The sequence below is a fragment of the Xyrauchen texanus genome, chromosome 15 (assembly GCF_025860055.1).
Source record: "Xyrauchen texanus isolate HMW12.3.18 chromosome 15, RBS_HiC_50CHRs, whole genome shotgun sequence".
Classification (NCBI taxonomy): domain Eukaryota; kingdom Metazoa; phylum Chordata; class Actinopteri; order Cypriniformes; family Catostomidae; genus Xyrauchen; species Xyrauchen texanus.
This window is the reverse complement of record NC_068290.1, coordinates 10,467,285-10,490,954: the sequence shown is the minus strand read 5'-3', so window position 1 is coordinate 10,490,954 and position 23,670 is coordinate 10,467,285. Positions and strand designations below refer to the sequence as shown.

General features: G+C 37.6%; 1 protein-coding gene across 3 annotated transcripts in view; it reads right to left on the bottom strand.

Moving 5' to 3' along the window:
- rbms3 (RNA binding motif, single stranded interacting protein) overlaps window positions 1-23,670 on the bottom strand; it is a 233,536-nt gene that overhangs the window by 131,842 nt on the left and 78,024 nt on the right. For all 3 annotated transcript variants that reach the window (XM_052144710.1, XM_052144708.1, XM_052144709.1), the window contains exons 3-4: window positions 17,531-17,589; window positions 10,282-10,373 (exon numbers count right to left, since the gene is read on the bottom strand). In XM_052144710.1, the coding sequence (XP_052000670.1) occupies window positions 10,282-10,373; window positions 17,531-17,589 (151 nt within the window). The remainder of the gene's footprint in view (window positions 1-10,281; window positions 10,374-17,530; window positions 17,590-23,670) is intronic.

Genomic DNA, 23,670 nt, shown 5'->3' with positions numbered 1-23,670 from the left:
ACTCTCTCTCTTTCTTCCTATGGCTAGGAAGACTTACGAGGCTCCGGGTTCAGCACGATCTTGGGCCGAGGTCCCCGTCGCTCAGGCGGCTGCTTTTCGGATACAATTTATAAATGCTGTAAAAAAAAAAAAAAAAAAAGAAAAGAAAAAAAGAAAAAAAAAATATATATATATATATATATATATATATATATATATATATATATATATATATATATATTGTTCATTGTTAGTTCATGATATACACTCACCTAAAGGATTATTAGGAACACCATACTAATACTGTGTTTGACCCCTTTCGCCTTCAGAACTGCCTTAATTCTACGTGGCATTGATTCAACAAGGTGCTGAAAGCATTCTTTAGAAATGTTGGCCCATATTGATAGGATAGCATCTTGCAGTTGATGGAGATTTGTGGGATGCACATCCAGGGCACGAAGCTCCTGTTCCACCACATCCCAAAGATGCTCTATTGGGTTGAGATCTGGTGACTGTGGGGGCCATTTTAGTACAGTGAACTCCTTGTCATGTTCAAGAAACCAATTTGAAATGATTCGAGCTTTGTGACATGGTGCATTATCCTGCTGGAAGTAGCCATCAGAGGATGGGTACATGGTGGCCATAAAGGGATGGACATGGTCAGAAACAATGCTCAGGTAGGCCGTGGCATTTAAACGATGCCCAATTGGCACTAAGGGGCCTAAAGTGTGCCAAGAAAACATCCCCCACACCATTACACCACCACCACCAGCCTGCACAGTGGTAACAAGGCATGATGGATCCATGTTCTCATTCTGTTTACGCCAAATTCTGACTCTACCATCTGAATGTCTCAACAGAAATCGAGACTCATCAGACCAGGCAACATTTTTCCAGTCTTCAACTGTCCAATTTTGGTGAGCTTTTGCAAATTGTAGCCTCTTTTTCCTATTTGTAGTGGAGATGAGTGGTACCCGGTGGGGTCTTCTGCTGTTGTAGCCCATCCGCCTCAAGGTTGTGCATGTTGTGGCTTCACAAATGCTTTGCTGCATACCTCGGTTGTAACGAGTGGTTATTTCAGGCAAAGTTGCTCTTCTATCAGCTTGAATCAGTTGGCCCATTCTCCTCTGACCTCTAGCATCAACAAGGCATTTTCGCCCACAGGACTGCCGCATACTGGATGTTTTTCCCTTTTCACACCATTCTTTGTAAACCCTAGAAATGGTTGTGCGTGAAAATCCCAGTAACTGAGGAGATTGTGAAATACTCAGACCGGCCCGTCTGGCACCAACAACCATGCCACGCTCAAAAGTGCTTAAATCACCTTTCTTTCCCATTCTGACATTCAGTTTGGAGTTTAGGAGATTGTCTTGACCAGGACCACACCCCTAAATGCATTGAAGCAACTGCCATGTGATTGGTTGATTAGATAATTGCATTAATGAGAAATTGAACAGGTGTTCCTAATAATCCTTTAGGTGAGTGTAAATTACATTAAATAATGTAAACGAATGGAACCATATTGTAAAGTGTTAATGATTTTTCAGATATTTTACTAGAAAACAATCCACATTTTTTTTAAATAGGATTGTTTGCAGTGCACACAGAATATATCACTCAGTATACATTCCGAACTTAGCTTTCCGCTCAAGGAAGCTGGTACTGTAAATAACATACACAAACATTTTGTAATAGAGAGAGAGGAGAAAATACAAGTGAAAACAGAAAAGTAGATGTAGGTCACACATTATGGATGTTTGGAAAGAATAAAAAAGTGTGGTTACAAATAAAAACAAAGATAACTTTTAGAGGTTTGTTCAGGTAGAGCTGCATTGAAACAAAGAGCCACAAAGTTCCCAGCTAACCTAAAATTCTGAGAACAAGACATTGGCAGCGGGCTTCTGTGTATCCATTTTATATTGGACTCTACCGGCGTGGCTATTATAATTTTTTCTCACCGTAGTATCATAGGCAAAAGGAAGCCGCATTATGTTATACAAATCATTTTTGAGTGAGGGGGTGAAAAGCCACCATTTTATATAACCGGAAAACGCCTGGTGCTTATTGCTTCCCGAGCCCATTTCATTGTGTCGCAATAGATCTCGTTTATGTTTTTGCTGTCCTATGTTCTGCTTTGTCCATTACTTTCCCCGGTGAGACAACTACAAAAAACAAGGCATCTGTTTTCAATCACCGTGGGCCCACACCAAAACCGAACAGCAACAACATGCTTACACACAACAACGCACACACATAGCGAACAGCAAGCCCAGGGAGAGGGAAAGCACACTTCACAGAACATTTAGGAAATGGAAATTTGATGTCAATGGTGGAAGACAAAGAGCAATAAAATTTTTCATATCTTTTTTCCTCTTTCCCCCATTCTCGCTATTTTCTGCCCCATCATGAGAAGAATAATCTACAAGCAATGATGATTGGTTTTTTAAACATAACATGTTTTTGGATTTCGGTGGTTTGTCTTTATTATACATCGTGTATGCACACTTAGGGAGAACCGCAACATTATATTTCTCAACTATGCATTTTTTGGTTTGACTTGTTTGGAGTGAAAAACACAGGAGGTTTTGTGTTATGCTTTGCTTAGCCACAACAAAAGTTAATTCACTTGTAAAAAAAATACTTAAATCACATTCTTTGTCTTTGGCATAGCGTTTGGTATGCCCTGAGGACAGTGATCGCTAACAAATAAGAAAATGTTAGTGTGGTGAGTAGGGCGGAGCCGAGCGGTGTCTGGGCAGAGAGGAGGTGGGAATATTTAAGCAGAAGAGACAGCGGTAGACGGGAGAGAGATGTACGAAGCTTGTCCGCGTGTTTGACTGTCTTTATGATTTGACGTAGCTGGCTGAAAAGCAGTGCGTGTTTTTGTTTCTTTATACACTGAAAAGTTTCATTAAATGTCTATGTGTTTGTCAAGCCGGTCCCAGCTTCCTCCTTAATTTCTTAAGTGTTACAGTTGGCACGCTAAATAAACTATAATGACGAAGAACTGATTTTAGAGCCATCAAATGCAATAGCAATAGATTCAATAATATTTTAGGGGTCTTAATAATAAGATGTGCTTGCTGAGGCAAGCATCACTATTACTAATGTTCATGGGTTAAGGATTTGAACAGTTCATCGGCACGCAACATAGCTGCACAGTTTATGCTATGGACATGACTGATACCTTAAATTGTGCAGCTTGTTAAGGATAGATGAGCTATTACTTATGTAAGTGATATGTAAAATTGTCTGGCGGATGATGAAATGGGTGAAAGACCTTAATCTAAAGACCAGAATATTAGCCCAGTAGAGACTACGAGTAGTAAAGACTACTTGTCCATTTACATTTATGAATTAGGCTGATGCTTTTATTCAAAGCGACTTGGGGCCAATGGTAGCTCAGCGGTTAAGGCTCTGGGTTACTGACCGAAAGGTCGGGGGTTCAAGCCCCAGCACTGTCAAGATACCACTGTTGGGCCATTGAGCAAGGCCCTTGACCCTATCTGCTCCAGGGGCGCTGTTTCATGGCTGACCCTGCGCACTGACCCCAGCTTAGTTGGGATATGCGAAAAACAACTGCATTTCATTGGCTCTGTACCTGTACTCTGCACAATGACAATAAAGTTGAATCATAATCTTAATCTTACAGTGCATTCAAGGTATACATTGTGTCAGTTTTTTTGTTACCTGGGAATAGAAACCATGATCACAGCATTGCTAGCGCCACATGCAACTGAGCTACAGGAACTCAGCAAAAGTTGCTTACTACCTAGCAACCACCTAGAACACCCTTGCAACCACATAGCAAAGCCATAGAAACAAATAAGAGCACTCTAGCATCCATCCAAAACACCCTATGTACCACCAAGCAAAGCTCTAGAAACCACCAAAACACCCTAACAACCACCTAGAAAACCATAGCAAACACTATGTACACCCCAGCAACATCTTAGCAAAGGCCTAATATTTACCAAGATCATCCTAGCATTCACCTATCAAATCCCTAGCACCATCTAGAACACCCCATCAACCACTTAGCAAAGCCCTAGCAACCACCTAAAAAACCCTAGCAGCCACCTAGCAAAGCCCAAGCAACCACCTAGACAGTGTTAGGTTATTACGACGAGTCCCTTCTACTGCATGGAGTGCTTTTCTCAACTTTTCCGGCTAGACTCTCACCTTTTAAATGAACTGAGAAATGAAAGAGAGAACCCCTGAGGTTATGTAAAAAACGATAAGTTCGCTCACAGCAGATGGGAAATTTCCACAGTTCCCCTTCATACAATACCCAAAGGGAATATTCCCACCTCCTGCTATATGGCTATATTAAAAACAAAATCATTTTCAAACAAGGGAATATGCTTCAAGAAGGCAATGCTACTAAGTCATGGTAATACAATTACAGTTCACAAAGACATGTAAATACACACACAATGTGCATCTCTAGGCAGGCATATGGATACTAGAATTTCACTTACACTCACACAGGCACGCACGCACGCACGCACGCACACACACACACACACACACACACACAATACTATCTGAGTGTTCACGGTAAGCCAAAGGTGCAGCAAAACCTGCAATATTACCACTTTGCTGCTGCTCATAAAAAAGGCCAAGGACAAACTAGACACACACGCTCACACAGACATTAGTTTAATCCACTAGTTAAATAATAGAATGCTAATGAGGGCATTCAAACATGCTTTGCCATATGAAGCTATTAAAATGACAAAAATGTGACTGTGGTATCAATAAAACATGACTTACACTGCATTTTACTGTAGAATTGTGGCTGACATTATATTTTGAGCATTGATTAGACACATTGATAAACAAATGTAAATGTCTTTTCTTTGTTTTACCTTATTACACAACACCAAAAGTCAGCTCAAATATCAAATATTCAAGTCACAACACAGTTCAGTTCATCTTTATTTGATTACTTCAAGTTTTGCCTACTACATAACAAATACATTTTTCAAAAGAAATATTCTTTACTTCATATATCCTAGTAAGTGAGGGAACAAAGTTCGTGCACTTTTACCAATGTGCTTAATTGCCATACTGAAAAGCCTGATGTGTGATCATATATGATTTCTGACAATCAGTTTCTCCAATATATTGTACATTTCTGTAATTCTTTTCTATAGATTTCTTGGACAAACAGATTGTTTTGAAATGGTTAAAGTAAAGACTGATGGTATGGCGGCGTACAACACACACACACACACAAAAACACAGACTTTCTGGAATTCAAGTGCAACTTGTCTAAATGGCAATTCTGAATTTGTCCCATTAATGACAAAACACAAAAAACCCTGCCAAGGAAATATTTAATCCTCTTCAAACGCTTCTCTCTTTCTCTGTATCATTCGTTCTCTTTCATTTGTTTCTTGTCCATCACAGGAACCAGAAAAAAATTTGAAAACAATAATATGGTGTACAGAATTCAAACAAAGAGCCCACAAACTGAGATGTTCTAAGAACATCTGACATTTTACAAGAAGATTCTATTAAAATTTTCAACATGGAATTTTTTTTATAAAAACATAGATTCCAGCAAAAGTTTGTTTGCAAAGGGTGGTTCTTCTTGAGGAACTTTACATCATTGCACAAGCAAACACATCACCAGCAGGCATGCGTATACACAGAGGTGGCATGTGTGTGAGTTTGTGTAGAGGTGTGCAGATATGAAGATGTCTGCATGTAGAACATTCAAGACACACACAAACCCTCAGTTCACACACACACACACACACACACACACACACGCCCGCGCGTGTGGTGCGGCTATCCTTATGAGGTTCTCCATAGACATAAGGATTTTTAGCCGGGCTAGTGTGCGGGATTTTTCTGTTTCGTTGACTTTGCTGAAGCTTATGTCTTATTATTGATTGCATTAAAAAAAAAACATTGTTTAGTATGTTTTTTATGTATAAAGTGTCCTCATAATGTCCTCATAAACCACATTTATGGCATAATACCCTTTTAATTACCAGTTTGTAACCTAAAAAAATTTGCTGACTTTGCTGAAGCTTGTGTCTTATTATTGATTGCATTTAAAAAAAAAAAAAAATTTTAAACATTGTTTAGTATGTTTGTTATGTATAAAGTGTCCTCATAATTTCCTCATAAACCACATTTATGGCATAATACCCTTTTAATTACCAGTTTGTAACCTAAAAAAATCCCACTAAAAACACCCAACCCCCCCCCAACACACACACACACACTTTATATACTTCTCTCACCGATTATGCAGTTAATGTACAATATGTTACAATTTACATAAATACTGCCTCATGAATATTTCATCTCCTCACAATTATAAAATTCCATACTAGCACCTCATTACCATACCATAATTATAACACATTCCTGCCAAATAAATTCCCTGCTTGATTCTAACAAGTTTTTAAATGATTAATAAAGGCTGATGCAGCACATTTCAGGAATGATTTTAATATTTGTTTAAGTGTAAATAGAAGTTGTTTAAGTGAATTTAGATAAAAGCATAAATGACAGCACAACAAACAAGAACAGAAGGGACAGAAAGTTTGAATACTTTACGACCTCTAAAGTAAAATGCAAATATATTTAAAAGAAAAAGGCTATTCTTTTCAAATTCACTGTAAATGCTCTCATTGTGGACTTTTTTCTGCAGTTTCTTCAGAAACAAGTAAAATAGCATATAAACTCTGCAATATGAGGGTTATGAAATGAGAGAAATGTGTTGTGTAAATGACAAAAATTACTCCTGAACCAGTAAAAAAACAAAGAGACAAGTCTGGTTGATAATATATACACCTGTATTCAAGAAATCCCTTTTATCCTCACTGACTTCTGGTTTATGACATTTTCCGGAGTAATCGTAGAGTGACCATTTACAGGGCTGCAATCATGGTTAGATTAGCATTCGCCATTTATATCAAAACCACTCTGTGGCATTATAGTGTGTAGATCTGTTCCCTAAATATTTCAACACTAAAAGATTATATGAGCCTCTGAGGAACATCACAAAATATTACACTTGTAATATTCTTAAAAAAAAAAATAGGTGAACATGAATACATTAAACGTCTTTGTTTGTATGTTTAGGCAAACAAACACTGCATTATGTTTTCATAAATACATCCTCCCATAACTCTCTACAACACATGTGGCTCACATTTTGACCCATTTTGTCTCTCTCAAAAATTCGCCACAATACGTAACAAGAACCACAGGAGCAACTCGGAATAGCTTGATTTGTTGGTGAAATGAGTTTAAGAGGCTGGTTTTGTTGCTGAGAGGCACTGTTTAAATGAGAGAATTCTAAATGAAAACAGCTTTAATAGGGTAGAGGGAAAGTCTTCGATTGCACCCGTGTTTAATTTCATAAGCCTTAACCCAGGCGATTTAGGTCTTTTAATTGCCCTTCTCTCATTGTTAAAAAAGACATATGTAGCTGTCATTCACAGTGTAAATTGCTCTAAATAACAGTTTAGTTTCTACGTTTCTTCCGCCCGTTCTCTCTGTTCCTCTTGAATTCCACTAAAACAACACTGCAAGGTGAAAATTTAATTTCAAAACAGTTTAGATTACACTGATTTCTGGGATACTCATATTCAGACAGAGGGAAAATAGACTGAGTATGAGCTCTAATGTTTCTAATGAAGTGGGTACTGGTGGGTGTGAACTTTGTTGTTTGGCTCATGCTAAGAACATTCACAACTCCAGGTGCCTAATTAAAGGCATATACACTTCTTCTTTATACAAGCCTTACTTCTAAGATAAACTGGAAACGTTACATTTACATTTATGCATTTGGCAGACGCTTTTATCTAAAGCAACTTACAGTTTCCTTATTACAGGGACAATCCCCCAGAGCAACCTGGAGTTAAGTGCCTTGCTCAAGGACACAATGGTGGTAGCTGTGGGGATTGAACAAGCAACCTTCTGATTAACAGTTATGTGCTTTAGACCACTACACCACCACCACCACATAAGTGACTGACTTACAACACTTTTCATTATTGAGTGAAATGTATTTATAATTAGGGAGGCATTGATACAGAATTTGTTTACTGATACTGATTATTTAGGACAACATCTGCCACAACTAATACAGATAATTTGGCGTCTTCAAATCACTCTGTGGTACACTCCGTCGCTGACAGGAGATAATCTGCCACAATCATCAGCTGTTTTTAAACAACCTCCCAATGTCCAATTGTGCAGATAATTGCACTATTATCGGTCAATATGATGTTTGGCTGATACATCAGGTCATCCCTATTTATATTGCAAAATTTCCCTCGACCCATCCACCAACTTGAAATAATGATTAAAAATAAGCTTGTCGAAACAGATTCTGGGATTGCCTTCTATGCAAAGGATGCTCCATTTAAAAAAAAGATTTTTTTCTGCTTGTTCAATTTACTTGAATGAACTGAATCAAAACAATTCTAGAACATTTTGTCATAACTTGATTTCATTGTGTTCTATCCATTAAAATGTATACAAATTTACATTTACTTAATCAATTTGAGTTGGGACTACATGAATACTTTTTGTGGTGTTAATGTAGCATTGATTTCCATTGCCCAGCCAGCATGCTTTGAATGGGACTCACTAGGGAGAGTAAATGTCAAAATGAATTGTTACTTTATGTGTCTTTTGTGAATATATTATGATTATATTTATGTTATGTCAAGACATATTATTCAATTCAACTAGGTTCTTTTTACACAAAACTTTTGTGTTGAGATTACATAGAAATTTCAAGTTAAGAAAACTAATTTCAAACACACTTGAATGAAGTTCAGCCAAAGATACAAAAAATTTGTCTACCTTAGATTTAGGCCAAAAGAAGGTATCTTAAACGTCATTGTGCTGCTTACCTTTTGTTGCCGCATTCACACTGGAAGCATGCCTAGTGCACGCCTTAAAATGTTGTCTAGTTAGGTAGATCACTAGGCTATGGAACAGAGCCTATGAATGGCCTCCAAAATGAGTAACAGATCTTTTCACCGATTAGATGCAGCTGGAGCAACAGTTTCAGTCAGTAAGCTGAGCACATTCAAGGTGAATACTGTTACTTAGGCCACAGAGAAATGTCAAATGTGCACACTTAAGCTAACCCCCCGCCCCTTCTCGCTCTCTCTCTCTGTGTAGCATGACCTGTCTGTTTCATATGAGGCCTGCTGTGTTGCAGAAAGCTCTGACAGGCATGCATTTAAATAGGATTTCAGATACACAAACCATCTGCATCCTGACAGCCCACAAGCTTATGAATATTAGAGGACAGATACATGAAACAACTGCGTGTGCATCAGCTTGCACACACTGGACATCAAGCCAAATGGGTAGCGCTAAATTTCCTGTGAATTATACCTATTCATCCTCTACAGATGTTTACCACCAGGACCATCACTATCATCTTTCCCATCATCAATGAAATCATCATCAGAAATAGTTGCCACATCTCCTGTATCCTTATCTAATTATTACCCATCATCTCCATCTACTTTGTTAGAAAGTAGCATTGATTCAGTCTAACACCACATCCTAACCAGGTGTAACGTGACATATAACATGTAACGTTCTCTATTTTTGTCATGTTATGCTGTGTAGCTCCACCCACAATTAAATATTTGTCTAAAATCCTGCTTCACGTAGCTGTATATTAAAGCCAACATGCATTGGATCAACACGGTTTTTGCAAACCGTTTTACTTACGTAATGTGATGGAAGAGTACTCTACCCTCCTGGAACATTGCCAGCACCCACTTTTGAGGAGTTTTTTTTTACAGAGACGTGGAGACTGAAAGTCAAGTTCACCTTCGAGAGCATCTTGACGTATTGCTATTTATCAGTATTAAATTACTGCGGTAGCTTTAGGCCATTAGCTTGAAAATATTAGTTTTAAGATATAAGTAGATAAATCAATGCCTAAATAGCTACTTTGGCTGTTGGTTAGCATAATTTTTCAGTACATGTGGCCTACAGTATGTTAGCCTAAAAAAGAAAAGTTGTTGTTTAAAAGGCAGAGCAAGTTATTGCATTTTGATGAAAGAGTATAAAGACACATTTTCTTTGGAATAACTTAGTGATAAATCAAACATGTATTTAGCAAGTATATACTGTAGGGTTACTTTGGTTTTCATGTTTACTTTAAGCATTAAATATGCACTGATTGACTGTTGTTGCTTGGTGTAAATGTTCACTTTCACTGGGAACCGAAAAATGACTTGATGCTTCTAAAGTTGTCACAGCACACCTGGTTAGGACACAGTGTAAAACCCAGCTTACCTTTGCCATCTGTGCCTGCACTCCACTGGCCTTCAGGGATGCTACGGCTTTCTGTGCTGCCGCTGGACTGTCAAAATCAACAAAGCCATATCCTACACAGACAGATAGACAGTAAGTAAGTTATTTATACACATTATAGCACACAATCAGACATATCTTAGTGTTTTTCCAAAAGGAAAGTATTCTATATCAGACATTATCCGACAGATTTTAAATCCACGTGTCAAAATAAGGCCACTCAATTGTTTGTCTTATCATGCTGATAGTGGAGACAAAGTGTGTACAGTATGTGGGTATGTGTGTATATACTGTATATATATACAGTATATACACACATACCCACATACTATATATATATACTGTGTATATGGAGAGACAGGAAACAGCCATTTTGTTCAAGGCTCATGCTTGTCATCCATTTCCTAAGTAACAGGACAGAGGAGGATTTAGCCTGCCTCACCCTTCCTCCCCCACCCAACTCTTTTACCAAACATTTCTGTTCTTGGCAGAAAGAGCGAGATAGACACAGACAGAGCGAGAGAGAAGATCCGTGACTTCCTCTACGACATATCGCAATAAGAAATGCAGAGGCAGAAGTTCTTGAAGACCCTCAGGGGCCAGTTCACTAAACAGTATCTCAGGTATTTCAGTGCAAAAACATGCATCTTAATCACTAACCATCTGCAGTCCAGCTTAACCATGCTCTGCTGCTGCTGTTGGAATATGTATATAGTATTTGCCATTTTTTTTTTTTTTTTTTTTGCAAACATGCTTACTTTATATGTAAATTAATCTTACTACAGATTGCAGTATTTTCACAAAACTATTTGCTTGCAGCAAGTAACGCTTTTAACGCCTGATTTGTGCAGAATTTAGGAATAGGATTGTTTTTTAAAAGATATATTTGTTTACAATTTCCATTGATCATGGCAGCAGTAGTTCATCGAGTGATGGACAAAAGTGTTATAACCAGCCACATAATCAGATGTGCGTCATAGACAAACAAACTTTTGGCATTTTTCAGATTCAGGTGCATGGATCACAGCGATTGAGCAATGTTGTACAGTCTCAGCATTATATGCAAGACAGTAGTAGTCTGCTGTATCCTCTACAACTGACGACTTAGAACTGGCCTTCAAGATGGGGAATTACGGCATGCAAATTGCACTCAGCACAAATTATTTGGGGAGTGTTTGCACCGTCACCTGATTTGCATAATTCATTTTCACGAATCAGGCGCTGAACATAAGCAGACAGCATGTGCAAAATAACAGTGCTATCAGTGGGTGCAATTCATTCCAAGTGAATTACCCCCTTAGTGTGTTTGAGGCACTTTTGAGGCAGTGTGTCTTCATTCAGTGGAGGCATCTCACCATGAGCCTTGCTAAACTCTAAACACACACACTCACAAGGCCCAACTGACATTTGAAACCACAGATGGTAGAAGGCAGAGCTTTTGAGAGCTTGCGAAGAGTTCAAGCCAAAAGCTCTATACGGCAAACATATGTCTTCATTTACGCACACACCTAACATATAGAACAGCATGCCATCCACTTTGAAGCAACCCACTGAACATGGAAGTGAGAAAGAGACAGAAAAAGAGAGAAGAAGATCTCTACAGTGGAGAATTGAGCCAGCCAGATGCTCCAAAGGCTGCAGATGTTTCATAAGCCTAAGAAAACAGTGCATGTGTGTGAAAAAGGATTTCTAGTAGACTGTTCTTGATCCAGAGAGAGGAACACTTCTGGTTAGAGAGAAACGCTGCAAGCATTCCTGAGGTCGTTGACCAAGAGAGCTACACAACAGCTTTCAGGAAGTGGGCTGGGATAGAGATTCCAAGTCGAAGAATAAAGGATTCAATTCCTATTAACAATGTGACGCCCTGTACTGGAATAGGCTGTTTTGGAAGATTTCCATAATTAAATCCATAAATTCAAATATGCCTTGAATAAGTGAACATATTCTGTTTTCGTTCCAAAAACATCCTCCACACACAACCGCTTGCCTTTTAAAATACCTGCATATGTTGTATTTTAGATGCTGGAGTCAAGTCTGGGATGTTTGTATTTTGGTGTCTCTATCAGGCTTCTTAGCAAGCTTAACTAAAAAGCTTGATGACGCTGGTTGACCAAATTTTTTTATTTTACTATTTTGCTGGTCAGAAGTTTACATACACCTTAGCCAAATACATTTAAACTCAGTTTTTCACAATTCCTGGCATTTAATAATAGAAAACATTCCATGTCTTTGGTCAGTGAGGATCACTGCTTTTTTTTAAGAATGTGAAAAGTCAGAATAATAGTGGAAAGTATTAGGCATTTCAGCTTTTATTTCTTTCATCACATTCTCAGTTAGTCAGAAGTTTACATACACTTTGTTAGTATTTGGTAGCATTGTCTTTAAATTGTTTAACTTGGGTAAAACATTTTGGGTAGTCTTCCACAAGCTTCTCAAAATACGTTTCTGGAATTTTGGCCCAATTCTCAAGACAGAACTGTTGTAAATGCGTCAGGTTTGTAGGCCTCCTTGATTGCATAGGTTTTTTTTAGTTCTGCCCACAATTCAAAATCGGATTGAGGTCAGGGCTTAGTGATGGCCACTCCAATACCTTCACTTTGTTGTCCTTAAGCCATTTTGCCATAACTTTGGAGGTATGCTTGAGGACATTGTCCATTTGGAAGACCCACTTGCGACCGAGATTTAACTTCATGGCTGAAGTCTTGAGATGTTGCTTCAATATATACACATAATTTTCCTTCCTCATGATGCCATCTATTTTGTGAAGTGTACCAGTCCCTCCTGCAGCAAAGCACCCCCACAACATGATGCTGCCACCCCAATGCTTTACGGTTGGGATGGTGTCCTTCGCTCACAAGCCTCACCCTTTTTATTCCAAAAATAACGATAGTCATAATGGCCAAACAGTAAAATTTTTGTTTCATTATACCAGAGGACATTTCTCCAGAAAGTAATATCATTGTCCCCATGTGCACTTGCAAACTGTAGTGGTTTATTTATGGTGGTTTTGGAGCAGTGGCTTGTTCCTTGCTGAGCAGTCTTTCAGGTAATATCGATAAAGGACTCATTATACTGTGGATATAGATACTTGTCTACCTGTTTACTCCAGCATCTTCACAAGGTCCTTTGCTGTTGTTCTGGGATTGATTTGCAGTTATCGTACCAAACAACATTCATCTCTTGGAGACAGAATGAATCTCCTTCCTGAGTTGTAAGATAGCTGCGTGGTCCCATGGTGTTTATACTTGCATATAAGTACAGATGAACGTGGTACCTTCAGACATTTGGAAATTGGTCCACAATTTGTTTTTCTGAGGTCTTGGCTGATTTCTATTGATTTTCCCGTGATGTCAAGCAAAGAGGCACTGAGTTTGAAGGTAGTCCTTAAAATACATCCACAGTTACACCTCCAATTCAGTACACCTCCTATCAGAAGCTAACTGGCTAGTTGTCCTAGACGACTTGCCAAAACTATAGTTTGATAATATTAAGTCTGTGAAGTGGTTAAAAAATGAGTGTATGTAAACTTCTGACTTAGATTTACATTTATGCATTTGGCAGATGCTTTTATCCAAAGCAACTTACAGTGCATTTATTACAGGGACAATTCCCCCGGAGCAAGTTCCTTGCTCAAGGACACAATGGTGGTGGCTGTGGGGATCAAACCAGCGACCTTCTGATTAACTGATTAACAGTTATGTGCTTTAGCCCACTATGCCACCACCACTCCAGTCCCTTCAACTGTATGTTGTCATGTGTTGCCATGGCTAGACAGCACAAACCAGCGCAAACCATTATAGACCAATGGAAGTTAATGCTGGTCTAAGCTGGTCTTTAACCAGCCTAAGATGGTTTACTTTTCTTAGCTGGCCAAAGTTAGTATCCCATAGCTGGTCGGCCATCTGCTCCCTTAGCCTGACCAGCTGAAAGTGCCCCAAAACTCTCTAAATCCAGGTCTCGGCTGGTTTTAGCGGATGTTAGATAGATTCAGCTTTTCTTTCAGCCTGGCCAAGCTGGTCTTCAACTGGTCTCCCAAAGCTGGTCGGCCATCTGGTCTCCCAACCTAACCAGCTGAACAAAGTGCACAAACCCCTCTAAAACCATGTCTTAGCTGGTTTCAGATGGCCTTATCTGGTTTCAGCTGTTCTTGCAACTTGGCCATGCTGATCTTCAACTGGTCTCCCACAACTGTTTTGCCATCTGATCAGTTAAAAAGTGCCCAAAACCTTTCCAAAATCAGCCTTTTCTAAAATCAAACAGACAAGCCTGACATGTCAGAGAAACCAGCATTAACACACAAAATATCTTAGGGTGGTTTAAGCTTTTATTTCAGCATGGTTTCCCTCCTTTTTTTTCCTTCATCATTCCTCCTCGGATATCAACTCTGTGGGGAAAAGATTCAGACATGCATACGGTCTCCCTCATCTGCAGATAATTCTAATTTGAAAAGGAAAGAAAGGGAGTAAAAGAGAGAGCTTGTCTTCATGCTGGTGTGTTGTACGACTAATGAGAGGCTCGTGATTGAGCCAAAGAGAAATCAAACACACCCTCTCTGTTGCCCAAAACCCCCACCAACCCTCTCCATCTGTCATTGAGGACAAGGGGAAAAAAACAGCTGTCTGAAATTGAAAATGTGCCTTTTTTTGTACAAACAAGTTCGTAATTACCATTAGGCAGAATCCTTCCAGTTCCAGAAGCAAAAAAAATAATAAATAAATAGTTGCTTAATGCAAATCAAATATACGTATGTATGTTTAACATACAGCCAACAATCCATGTAGGGAGAGTAATTAAAAACATGGCAAAGCTTTGGAGAATAACCTTCAAATGATCTTGACATGTAGAATTCAGAAGCAAATCCAACTGTAAATAACCCACAATGGTTTACATAGTTGAATGAGGACTCCATCGTACAGGATTAATCTACGCCAGACAGCCTTGTATTTGCAAATAGAGTTTGATCACAACATAAAAGAGCATGTTTGAAATTAATATAGCGTACAGTATATTATGCAAAAAATAGTGGTTGGGGAAGAAAGCAGGACAAACATACTGCATGTTGATTTGTGTGATTCATTGGAGCTTGACAAAATTTGAACTGCGAATGAAGCAAATCCCATTCTTTTTTTTTCTTCAATTTTTTCCTTTTTTTTTTTACTATCGGTTCCTGTCTGTCTGATCTGCCTGGCTCCCATAAGTCCTGGCTGGAAGCCCATCAGGGTGGAGAAGCCTGACAGAGTAGGAGGGCAGTTAACTCCAGGAAGAGGAAGTCCTTTAAAGCCTGGAGTGGTTTCCTGTACTTCCCATTCATCTACCCCTTCTCATGTGTGCATCAATACTCATTTTTGCATATATTAGATATGTCCATGGAGAGAAAGCATAACAAATAAATAAACACACACATAAATGTACAAAAAACAATCTTGGCAGATTGTGTAGGATGACAGGTTGTTTATTTACAGCTCTGGCTGAGTGTTTCCTGAAAAAAGTCTGTCTGCTAAATCATCAATTTCAGTCGGACACTTCCCTTGCCCTAACATCTATTTTTAAACCCCCATGACTGGGCCCGTACTTTTAAAATCAACACAACAGTAGCCCAGTGCTTTTTCTCACTGCAACTAAAGGCGGGCATGCGCGCTGCGATTTTCGGCTGTCGTGCGAGCTCCCGATCGATGTTTTTCCAGTCGGGAGAGCTCGCATGGAAATCGTGGGTGCTCGTGTGGTCGTGGCTCACATCGTGTAAGAAGAATTACGAGCGGAGCCGAGCGACATATACAAGCAGCTCACGTCTGCCCAATAATATTTTTAAAATGGTTAAAAAATTCAGGCTGGTTATCCACCTGAAGTTGACCAATCAAGAGAAGGTGTTACAGCTCTCATGATCAATGTAAACTGAGTGCTCATAAAGCTTTTACACATTTGGAGAATGGCCGTGTGTTAAATCAGTTTTCGCCATGTTATTCATGACCACATCATTGGGATGGATTCTACAGAAATGTCATGCTGTTCTCTGCTCTTCAAACAAATAATTTGCCATACGGGTTGTGCTAGAAAACCTTTTTTTATCACTCTGATGGACAGAGTTTTGAAATTTCCATCATGGTCTATTTTTATTTGTCAAACTTGTATTTGTTTAAGTTCTAGGCCCACATTTAGGGCGATATAGCATCTATTATAATTGTATATGCACACAATAGTGGATATGTGATAGAAGATTTTTTTTTTTACTCTCCAAGTGCATGTCTAGTGAAACAAAGGACTTCTAGGTTGAAAGTTCTACCTGTCAATCAACCGCTGTGCTAAAACAAGATTTGTTTAGTTTTCTGTGTGGCTTTAAAGTGCATTGACATGGACAAGACCACATGGATCTTCTTCAGCATGTCTGCTATCAACATGCAGTGACACAGATGAGAAGGACGTAGCCTACACCTAAAGCTGAATATTACAGGTAGCCTACTCCATTAAAATAATTCAGAATTTTGCACGAAACATCATTTTTGCACAAAATAAATCCAAGTATAACCGACAGAAACGGTGCGAAAATTTTACGCACTTTCTTTTTAATCTTGTAAATTTTGTGCACTTTATTATCATGCAGTAACTGGCAGCAGCAAGACACTGATGTTATGATTGATGTATGCAGACAGAAAATCACACAGCCTCCTTTCGAAATCTGAATCTGTCAAATGTTGGACAGCGTTTTTAAAAAGTATCCTTTTTAAATTATTTTTATCGGCAGATGAGTTTTCAGCTAATGCAGCCCACATGCCAGTCTTCTTTTTTATTTCTAAATTGCAAGCTACGAGGAATTAAAGCAATGTCCTCCTCTGGCTTTATGTCTTATAATGATATATAGCGTGAAAATTCATGCAATTGCTCTGTAATTTGCCAGGTTATAAAGTCGTGTCATGTATGATTGCACCTGTATGATTTTCAGATAAAGTGGCTCGTAATGTTTGCCAGGGATCACGACCTCCCGAGTGTCAGAACTTGCACCGTGTATGCCTGGCCTAACTCTGTTAGTCACGCTAATGTCTTATCCGGTTGTAAAGACCCCTCCTACAATAACGTAAGCACCTTTGTGCTTTCAAAGATCATCCAAACAATCTTTAAACCAATCATAGTCAGTCAAAAGCTGATATTTTACAGGGATTATTGATTATATGAAGAGAGCTTGAGTTCTATGTGAGCATGCTTTTTATTGCAATACAATATTGACTGGGGTACTCACCTTTGCACTGGTTAGTGTTTTTGTCCAGGATTGCCTTTGTAGACACAATTTTTCCATACCTGCAAAGGACAGAGAATGACATGATCAGCTCAAATGCAAGCCATCATGGGATCAAGCGAGTTTAGACCTGTGTTCCTAAAGCTAAATTGTTAGAGTATAGTACTAGCAATGCCATGGTCACAGGTTTGATTCCCTGGGAATGCATGTATTGACAAAATGCATAATTTAAATTCCCTGTACAGTATGTTGCCTTGGATAAAACAATCTGCCAAATTCATGGTGCTAGCATCGGCAAGGCCATGCGTTCAATTCCCAGGGAATGCATGTACTGAAAAAATGAATTTTTTATGCTGTATCTTAAATGTATATATAAATATGTGAATGAAAACCCAGTTGTGTCTTGTGAGTCTATGTGCGATGCTCTGAACTTAGTTAATTAAGAAGTCTGAACCTACCTCAAAGATAAGGATTTAACTCTCTTTTTCATTAAAACATGAAGAAGGGTTGTTTATCAATACATGTCCTTAAAAGTGAATCATAAACAAGGAGAGGTGAATTCTGGGTGCAGGACGTGAGCTTGAAACCCCTGTGAATTAATTAAACACTGGAAGTACCACAGAGCCCCAATCCTCACCAAAAAATCCCCACCCTCATTTTCACTTTTCACATCAGAGTAGTCTTGTATTCTTCCAATACTGTCTCTCTTTCCTTCTCCCCTCTTTCTTTTTCTATTTCCACAAAACAACTTTTCACATAGCAAAACCAGTCTCTTCACAAACTCATGAAAGTATCTACACAAAAGATGAATCTCTCTCTCTCTCTGCCTTCATTCCCTTTTCTTCCCATATTCCTCCCCTACCGCCTTCCTTCCATCCTCAATAAAGGTAATAAAGTTGCTTATCGCTTCTGTCTGCACCTGAAGACCAGGAAGACTGATATTAGAGTAGAGCTCCTGATGTGACTTTTAATTAATATTTAATGCAGGCTCCCTCCTCCAGGTAAAAGCGGGAGACTATATTACCCCACCTTCATAAGGATGTAGGCGTTTAATAAGGGAAAGATCATTTCACTGTCACTGTGAGTAGCGGCGTCCTGGTGAGGCATTGTACAGCCGATGTCTGGAAAATGGCAGCTAATTCATCAGAAGCCCTTAGATCCCTCATAAGCCTGCTAACGGCAAAGCTTTACAGATGAAATACAAATAAATGTCTTAAGCTATTGTAGAATCCTGTGAGGTTGATGATGCAATATACTTGTGGAAACAGTTGTTTTCCTGTAGCTCAAGAGGTGTCACTCAGCAGTATTTGTACATTAGTTCAGATATATTCACAATAGTGTAGATTTTCCAGCAACGAGCAATTGTTTCCCAAAGAGTAGAGGTGTAGTACAACAAAACATTATATCGCTCTTCTTACTGTCAACTTGTTTCAGTCATTCAGTCAATAATACCCAGCTGTATAGCTGAGTGAACTGAGGCAATATTCAAACACACCCTGTCAATCTCCTAAATGGTCCTTTCTCTCAGCTGAGGCTTTGGAAAGTCCAATATTTTTGAGTGAATCTGTTTGTTTGGACGGTTCACATAAATTAACTGGTTGAAAAAAAATTCTAATTTAAGCCAGATTTAAGCCAGATGCACACTGTATGATTTTTTACAGTTCTTTATGATTGTTACTTGCCAGACTGAATGATCCCAGTCACATTTAGGGTAAAAGCCATGGCACACTGTGCAACATTAGGTAAGAATGTACGATACACATCGTAGTCAAGTCTTATGTCCCAATCATCCCGATTGACACCATTGACTGGATGTTATACAATTTGGTCATCATAGAGTAGGAGAAGTCACAATACAAAACTGCGATGCAAAAGTTCTGACATAAATTCTTCAACGTCTATGATTCATCACAAAGGCAATACACTGGCCATCGGTAAACATGTCACATTAAGCTATGAAAGACTGACGATTTGAAAAAAAAAAAACGACCAGAGAAATCTTTTAAAGTCCCTGAAATTTGTCTCAGATGGTGAAATTTTGGCCAAAATTTGACAGTATGAATCCAGTTTTACTTATATATATATATATATATATATATATATATATATATATATATATATATATATATATATATATATATAGTGTTGGAAAATCCAATTAATTTTAGTGAATTGATTCGATCTGAAGGTTCATTTAAATAAACCAGTTAAAATACAATTTCAAAATCACATATCAGATTCACTTGAACCCCTGCACAGGAGTCATTATGTCTTTCTTGTAGCTAAATATTCAGTTGATTGCTGCTGTTTGAGTTTTAGAACTTGACATACAAAAGCTGGCATTCTAGTTTTATTATTTACATGTTTTTTTATATGTCCAGTGATTAACCTACTGTGTATGTATTTAATAGTAAACAAAATAAAAACATTTGTATTTATATAAAATTTAACATAACTATTTAAAGTCACCTTAATTGAGGGCTTCATTGTTTTTGTACCAGATGAATACTATTCTGATAGCAAAATTAAATAATACCATGAGATTTTCATTCTTAAAGGGACAGTCCACCCAAAAATGAAAATTTTAATCACTTTTTCTCACCCTCATGTCATCACAGATGTGTATGACTTTCTTTCTTCTATAGAACACAAACAACGATTTTTAGAAGAATATCTCCGCCAGGTCCATACAATGCAAGTGATTGGTGACCAGATATTTAAAGTTCCACAAATCACATAGAGGCCTCATAAAAGTAATCCATAAGACTCCAGTGGTTAAATCCATGTCTTCAGAAGCGATATGATAGGTGTGGGTGAGATACAGATCAATATTTAAATCCTTTTTACTATAAATCTACACTTTCACAATCAAAATGTTAAAAAAATTTGAACATGGAGAGTTATTGTAAAAAAGGACTTAAATATTGATCTATTTCTCACCCACACCTATCATATCACTCACACCTATCATATGAGGGTGAGTCAATGATGAAAGAACTATCATTTTTGGGTGAACTATCCCTTTAAATAACTTCAGTGTAGTCAGCTACTATTTAGTGGCTTGTAGTGTAGCCTACTGTTTTTTAAATGGGTAGAGTTACTAGTTTAACTACTTTAAATGAGTAGCTTGTAGCATGGGAAGCTTCCCCAACACCCCAAGGCACTAGTAACATGAACGTCGGGGTTTCGATTCCCAGGGAATGCATTGACTGATGAGATGTGTATCACAAAAGCACTGTAATTGCTTTCGATAAAAGCTTGTTCCAGTTGCATAAATGGAAATAAATATAATTCAGCAGCCATTGTACAAGGTTTTATGTGAAATCATCAACAAAAAGTCTGATCCTCTGCAATTCACACCATCACACACCGAACAAGAGTGGGGTGGATGTTTTTCAGAAACAGATAATCACAACTCTGGTGTGGCGGAGACTCATTTTAGAAACAATGCTTACATTTTTCTTCAATATGGTTTGTCAGTAAACAAAGAATAAACTCAAGGGACTAGCAGCAACCACATAACAGAAAGTACTAGACATAAAAATATGTAACAGGCCAATGTGAGGGAAACCATTGAGAACTTTTTGACTCGAATGCTTGATTTGCTGCCATTTCATCTCGCAAAACAAGTGGTAGGATAAACACAGACGTCTCAGATGAGTGAGCGGGTCTGGGAGGGTGGGGGGAAATAGGAATGTTCTCAACAAAACTGGCAATGCTTCCACAAACTAGTGCCATACCGGGGTCATGCACACGGATGTCTCTGCAACATGAAACTTACAAACAGGAAAGTTTCCTCACAATACAGACAGACAAGCCTTTTTGAGTCTGTGGCTGTGATTTATAAGTTATACTATAGCATATACTATAGTATAGCCTATGTACAAATATGCATACTGCCCTGCTATACAGTATGCAAAAAGCAGGTTGCATGTCGAAAGAGTAAGATGTCTGCAGAACAAAACAAATACAGTATATATTCTGTATATATTTCATATATATGCTGTGTGAATATTTTCTTCATTGTCATCAGTTGTCTTGTTTTCCAGTAATAAATGTCTAAACATCCTTAAAACAATGTACATTTACCTGAGAATACACATTAAAAGATATTATGATTTGTTTACAAAGAATATATCTTGAATTAAGGTTATGTTTCTCCCCCTGATGCAAAATAGCTATATGTTTCCAAAAATGTTTAGTGAGGTTTATACTTAAAATAAGAGAAAACATTTTGCCAATGGGGTTAGAAAATTAAACTTAATTTTAGATATATTCTAAACAAGTGTTATTGTCTCACACAATTTTGAATTTTAAGTAATGCTATAAACTTTATATTTTTAAAGATTTATACATTTCAATTCAATTCAATTCATTTCAAAATTCAATCAGATTGAAATGACTAATCTTTAACACAATAAAATAACAATATATAACAATATATACAGTATATATATATATATATATATATATATATATATATATATATATATATATATATAATAAAAACAATAAAAACTGCTTGACTTTATATATACATATATATATATATATATATATATATATATATATATATATATATATATATATATATATAGCGGTTTTTATTGTCGTTCATGGTGCTACATAAAACAACATAGGACAAACACAGAACCACATGAGACTACACAGACTAAATGACGATCTCCACAGAGGAGCCATCGATGTTCAGCGGAGAGTGGTCACTCTGTGCTCTCCAGAAGTCAACAACCATCTCTTTTGTTTTGTCCACATTCAGAGACAGGTTGTATATATATATATATATATATATATATATAGTTTGATTTAATTTTGTTAAAATTACACAATTACATTTTATGTAATTTGTTATGAAATTGAAATGTGTGTATCTTTAAAATAGGCTAAACCTTTATTTATTGATTTATTTTAGTGTAGGTACCAAGAAAGTGTTTCCTCGTGGTTCAATCGTACTGCTCAATTGTGTGTTTAACCACACCTCAACAAATTGTTGCTTGTTGTCATTTAGATCCAAGAACACAAGGGTCAAAGGCAAAGGCAACATGGCAGACGTACAGTAGTAAAATGTATTTATCCTACACATCTACACATACCTACAAAATGTAATTCATCAATGGTTGAGACTCTAGTTATTCATTAAGTTCAGAACATACTTTGAAAGTTTGGTAATTTAAACACAGTCTTTGTTGAAACGTCAAAAACTTAATGACCCCAATCCCGTACTTTCTGGTGAACGTATTGCTCTTTAGCATCATTCATCAGGATGACAGCTAACACTGAAGCCAAAGGTGGAGTTGCTTACTGTGAGAACATCTGGCCAATCATCCTGATTGCGCTCATGCGGACAATGAATATCAGTAAAAAACACTTCATAATAAGGGTACATGAATTTATACATTAATACTTGCTGTACTTCACAATGAACTAATGAGAAGTTAAGGAATGGTCTAATTAGGAACTAATGAAGAGCTAACCTTAACTACAACTAGGGTCATATGGCTTCATGCATGAAATACAGCCACCTTAATTATATGTTAGTATATGTTAACAGAGAATCACGCAAAACGGGTTAAGATCAACTTATTGCTGGCAATTATGGTCCCACTTTATATTATACACTGCAATATACCAACATTAAAATATAATAATTTACTGTAGAACTACATGTTGTTCTGCAAAATTCGTACAAGATTCACAATTGCTACTGAGGTTGAGGTACGGGTAGTTTTAGGAGTAGGTTTAGGGTAAGAGTTGGGTTAGGGTTAGAGGTTATGTAGAGGTAGCAGTGTATCAACAGATGTAATTAAATGAAGGTACTTTAAATGTTAGTATAATGCAACAATGCATATGAACATGCTAAGTACATTGTATCAAGTACATAGCAGTTAAAGATACCTAATATAAAGTGGGTCCGCAATTATTATTGTGTTTTTCTACATTTGAGAAGGATGATCTATGTTGTAAATAATACGGAACAATCCTGCGTCATATAATTTTATTTATGGCAAAACTTCAGACAGAAAATGTTATTACATTTAAAAATTATGACAACAATACATTATGCACATATTTATTTATTTGTTTATTTTGTCCCCTTTTTCTCCCCAATTTGGAATGCCCCTCCC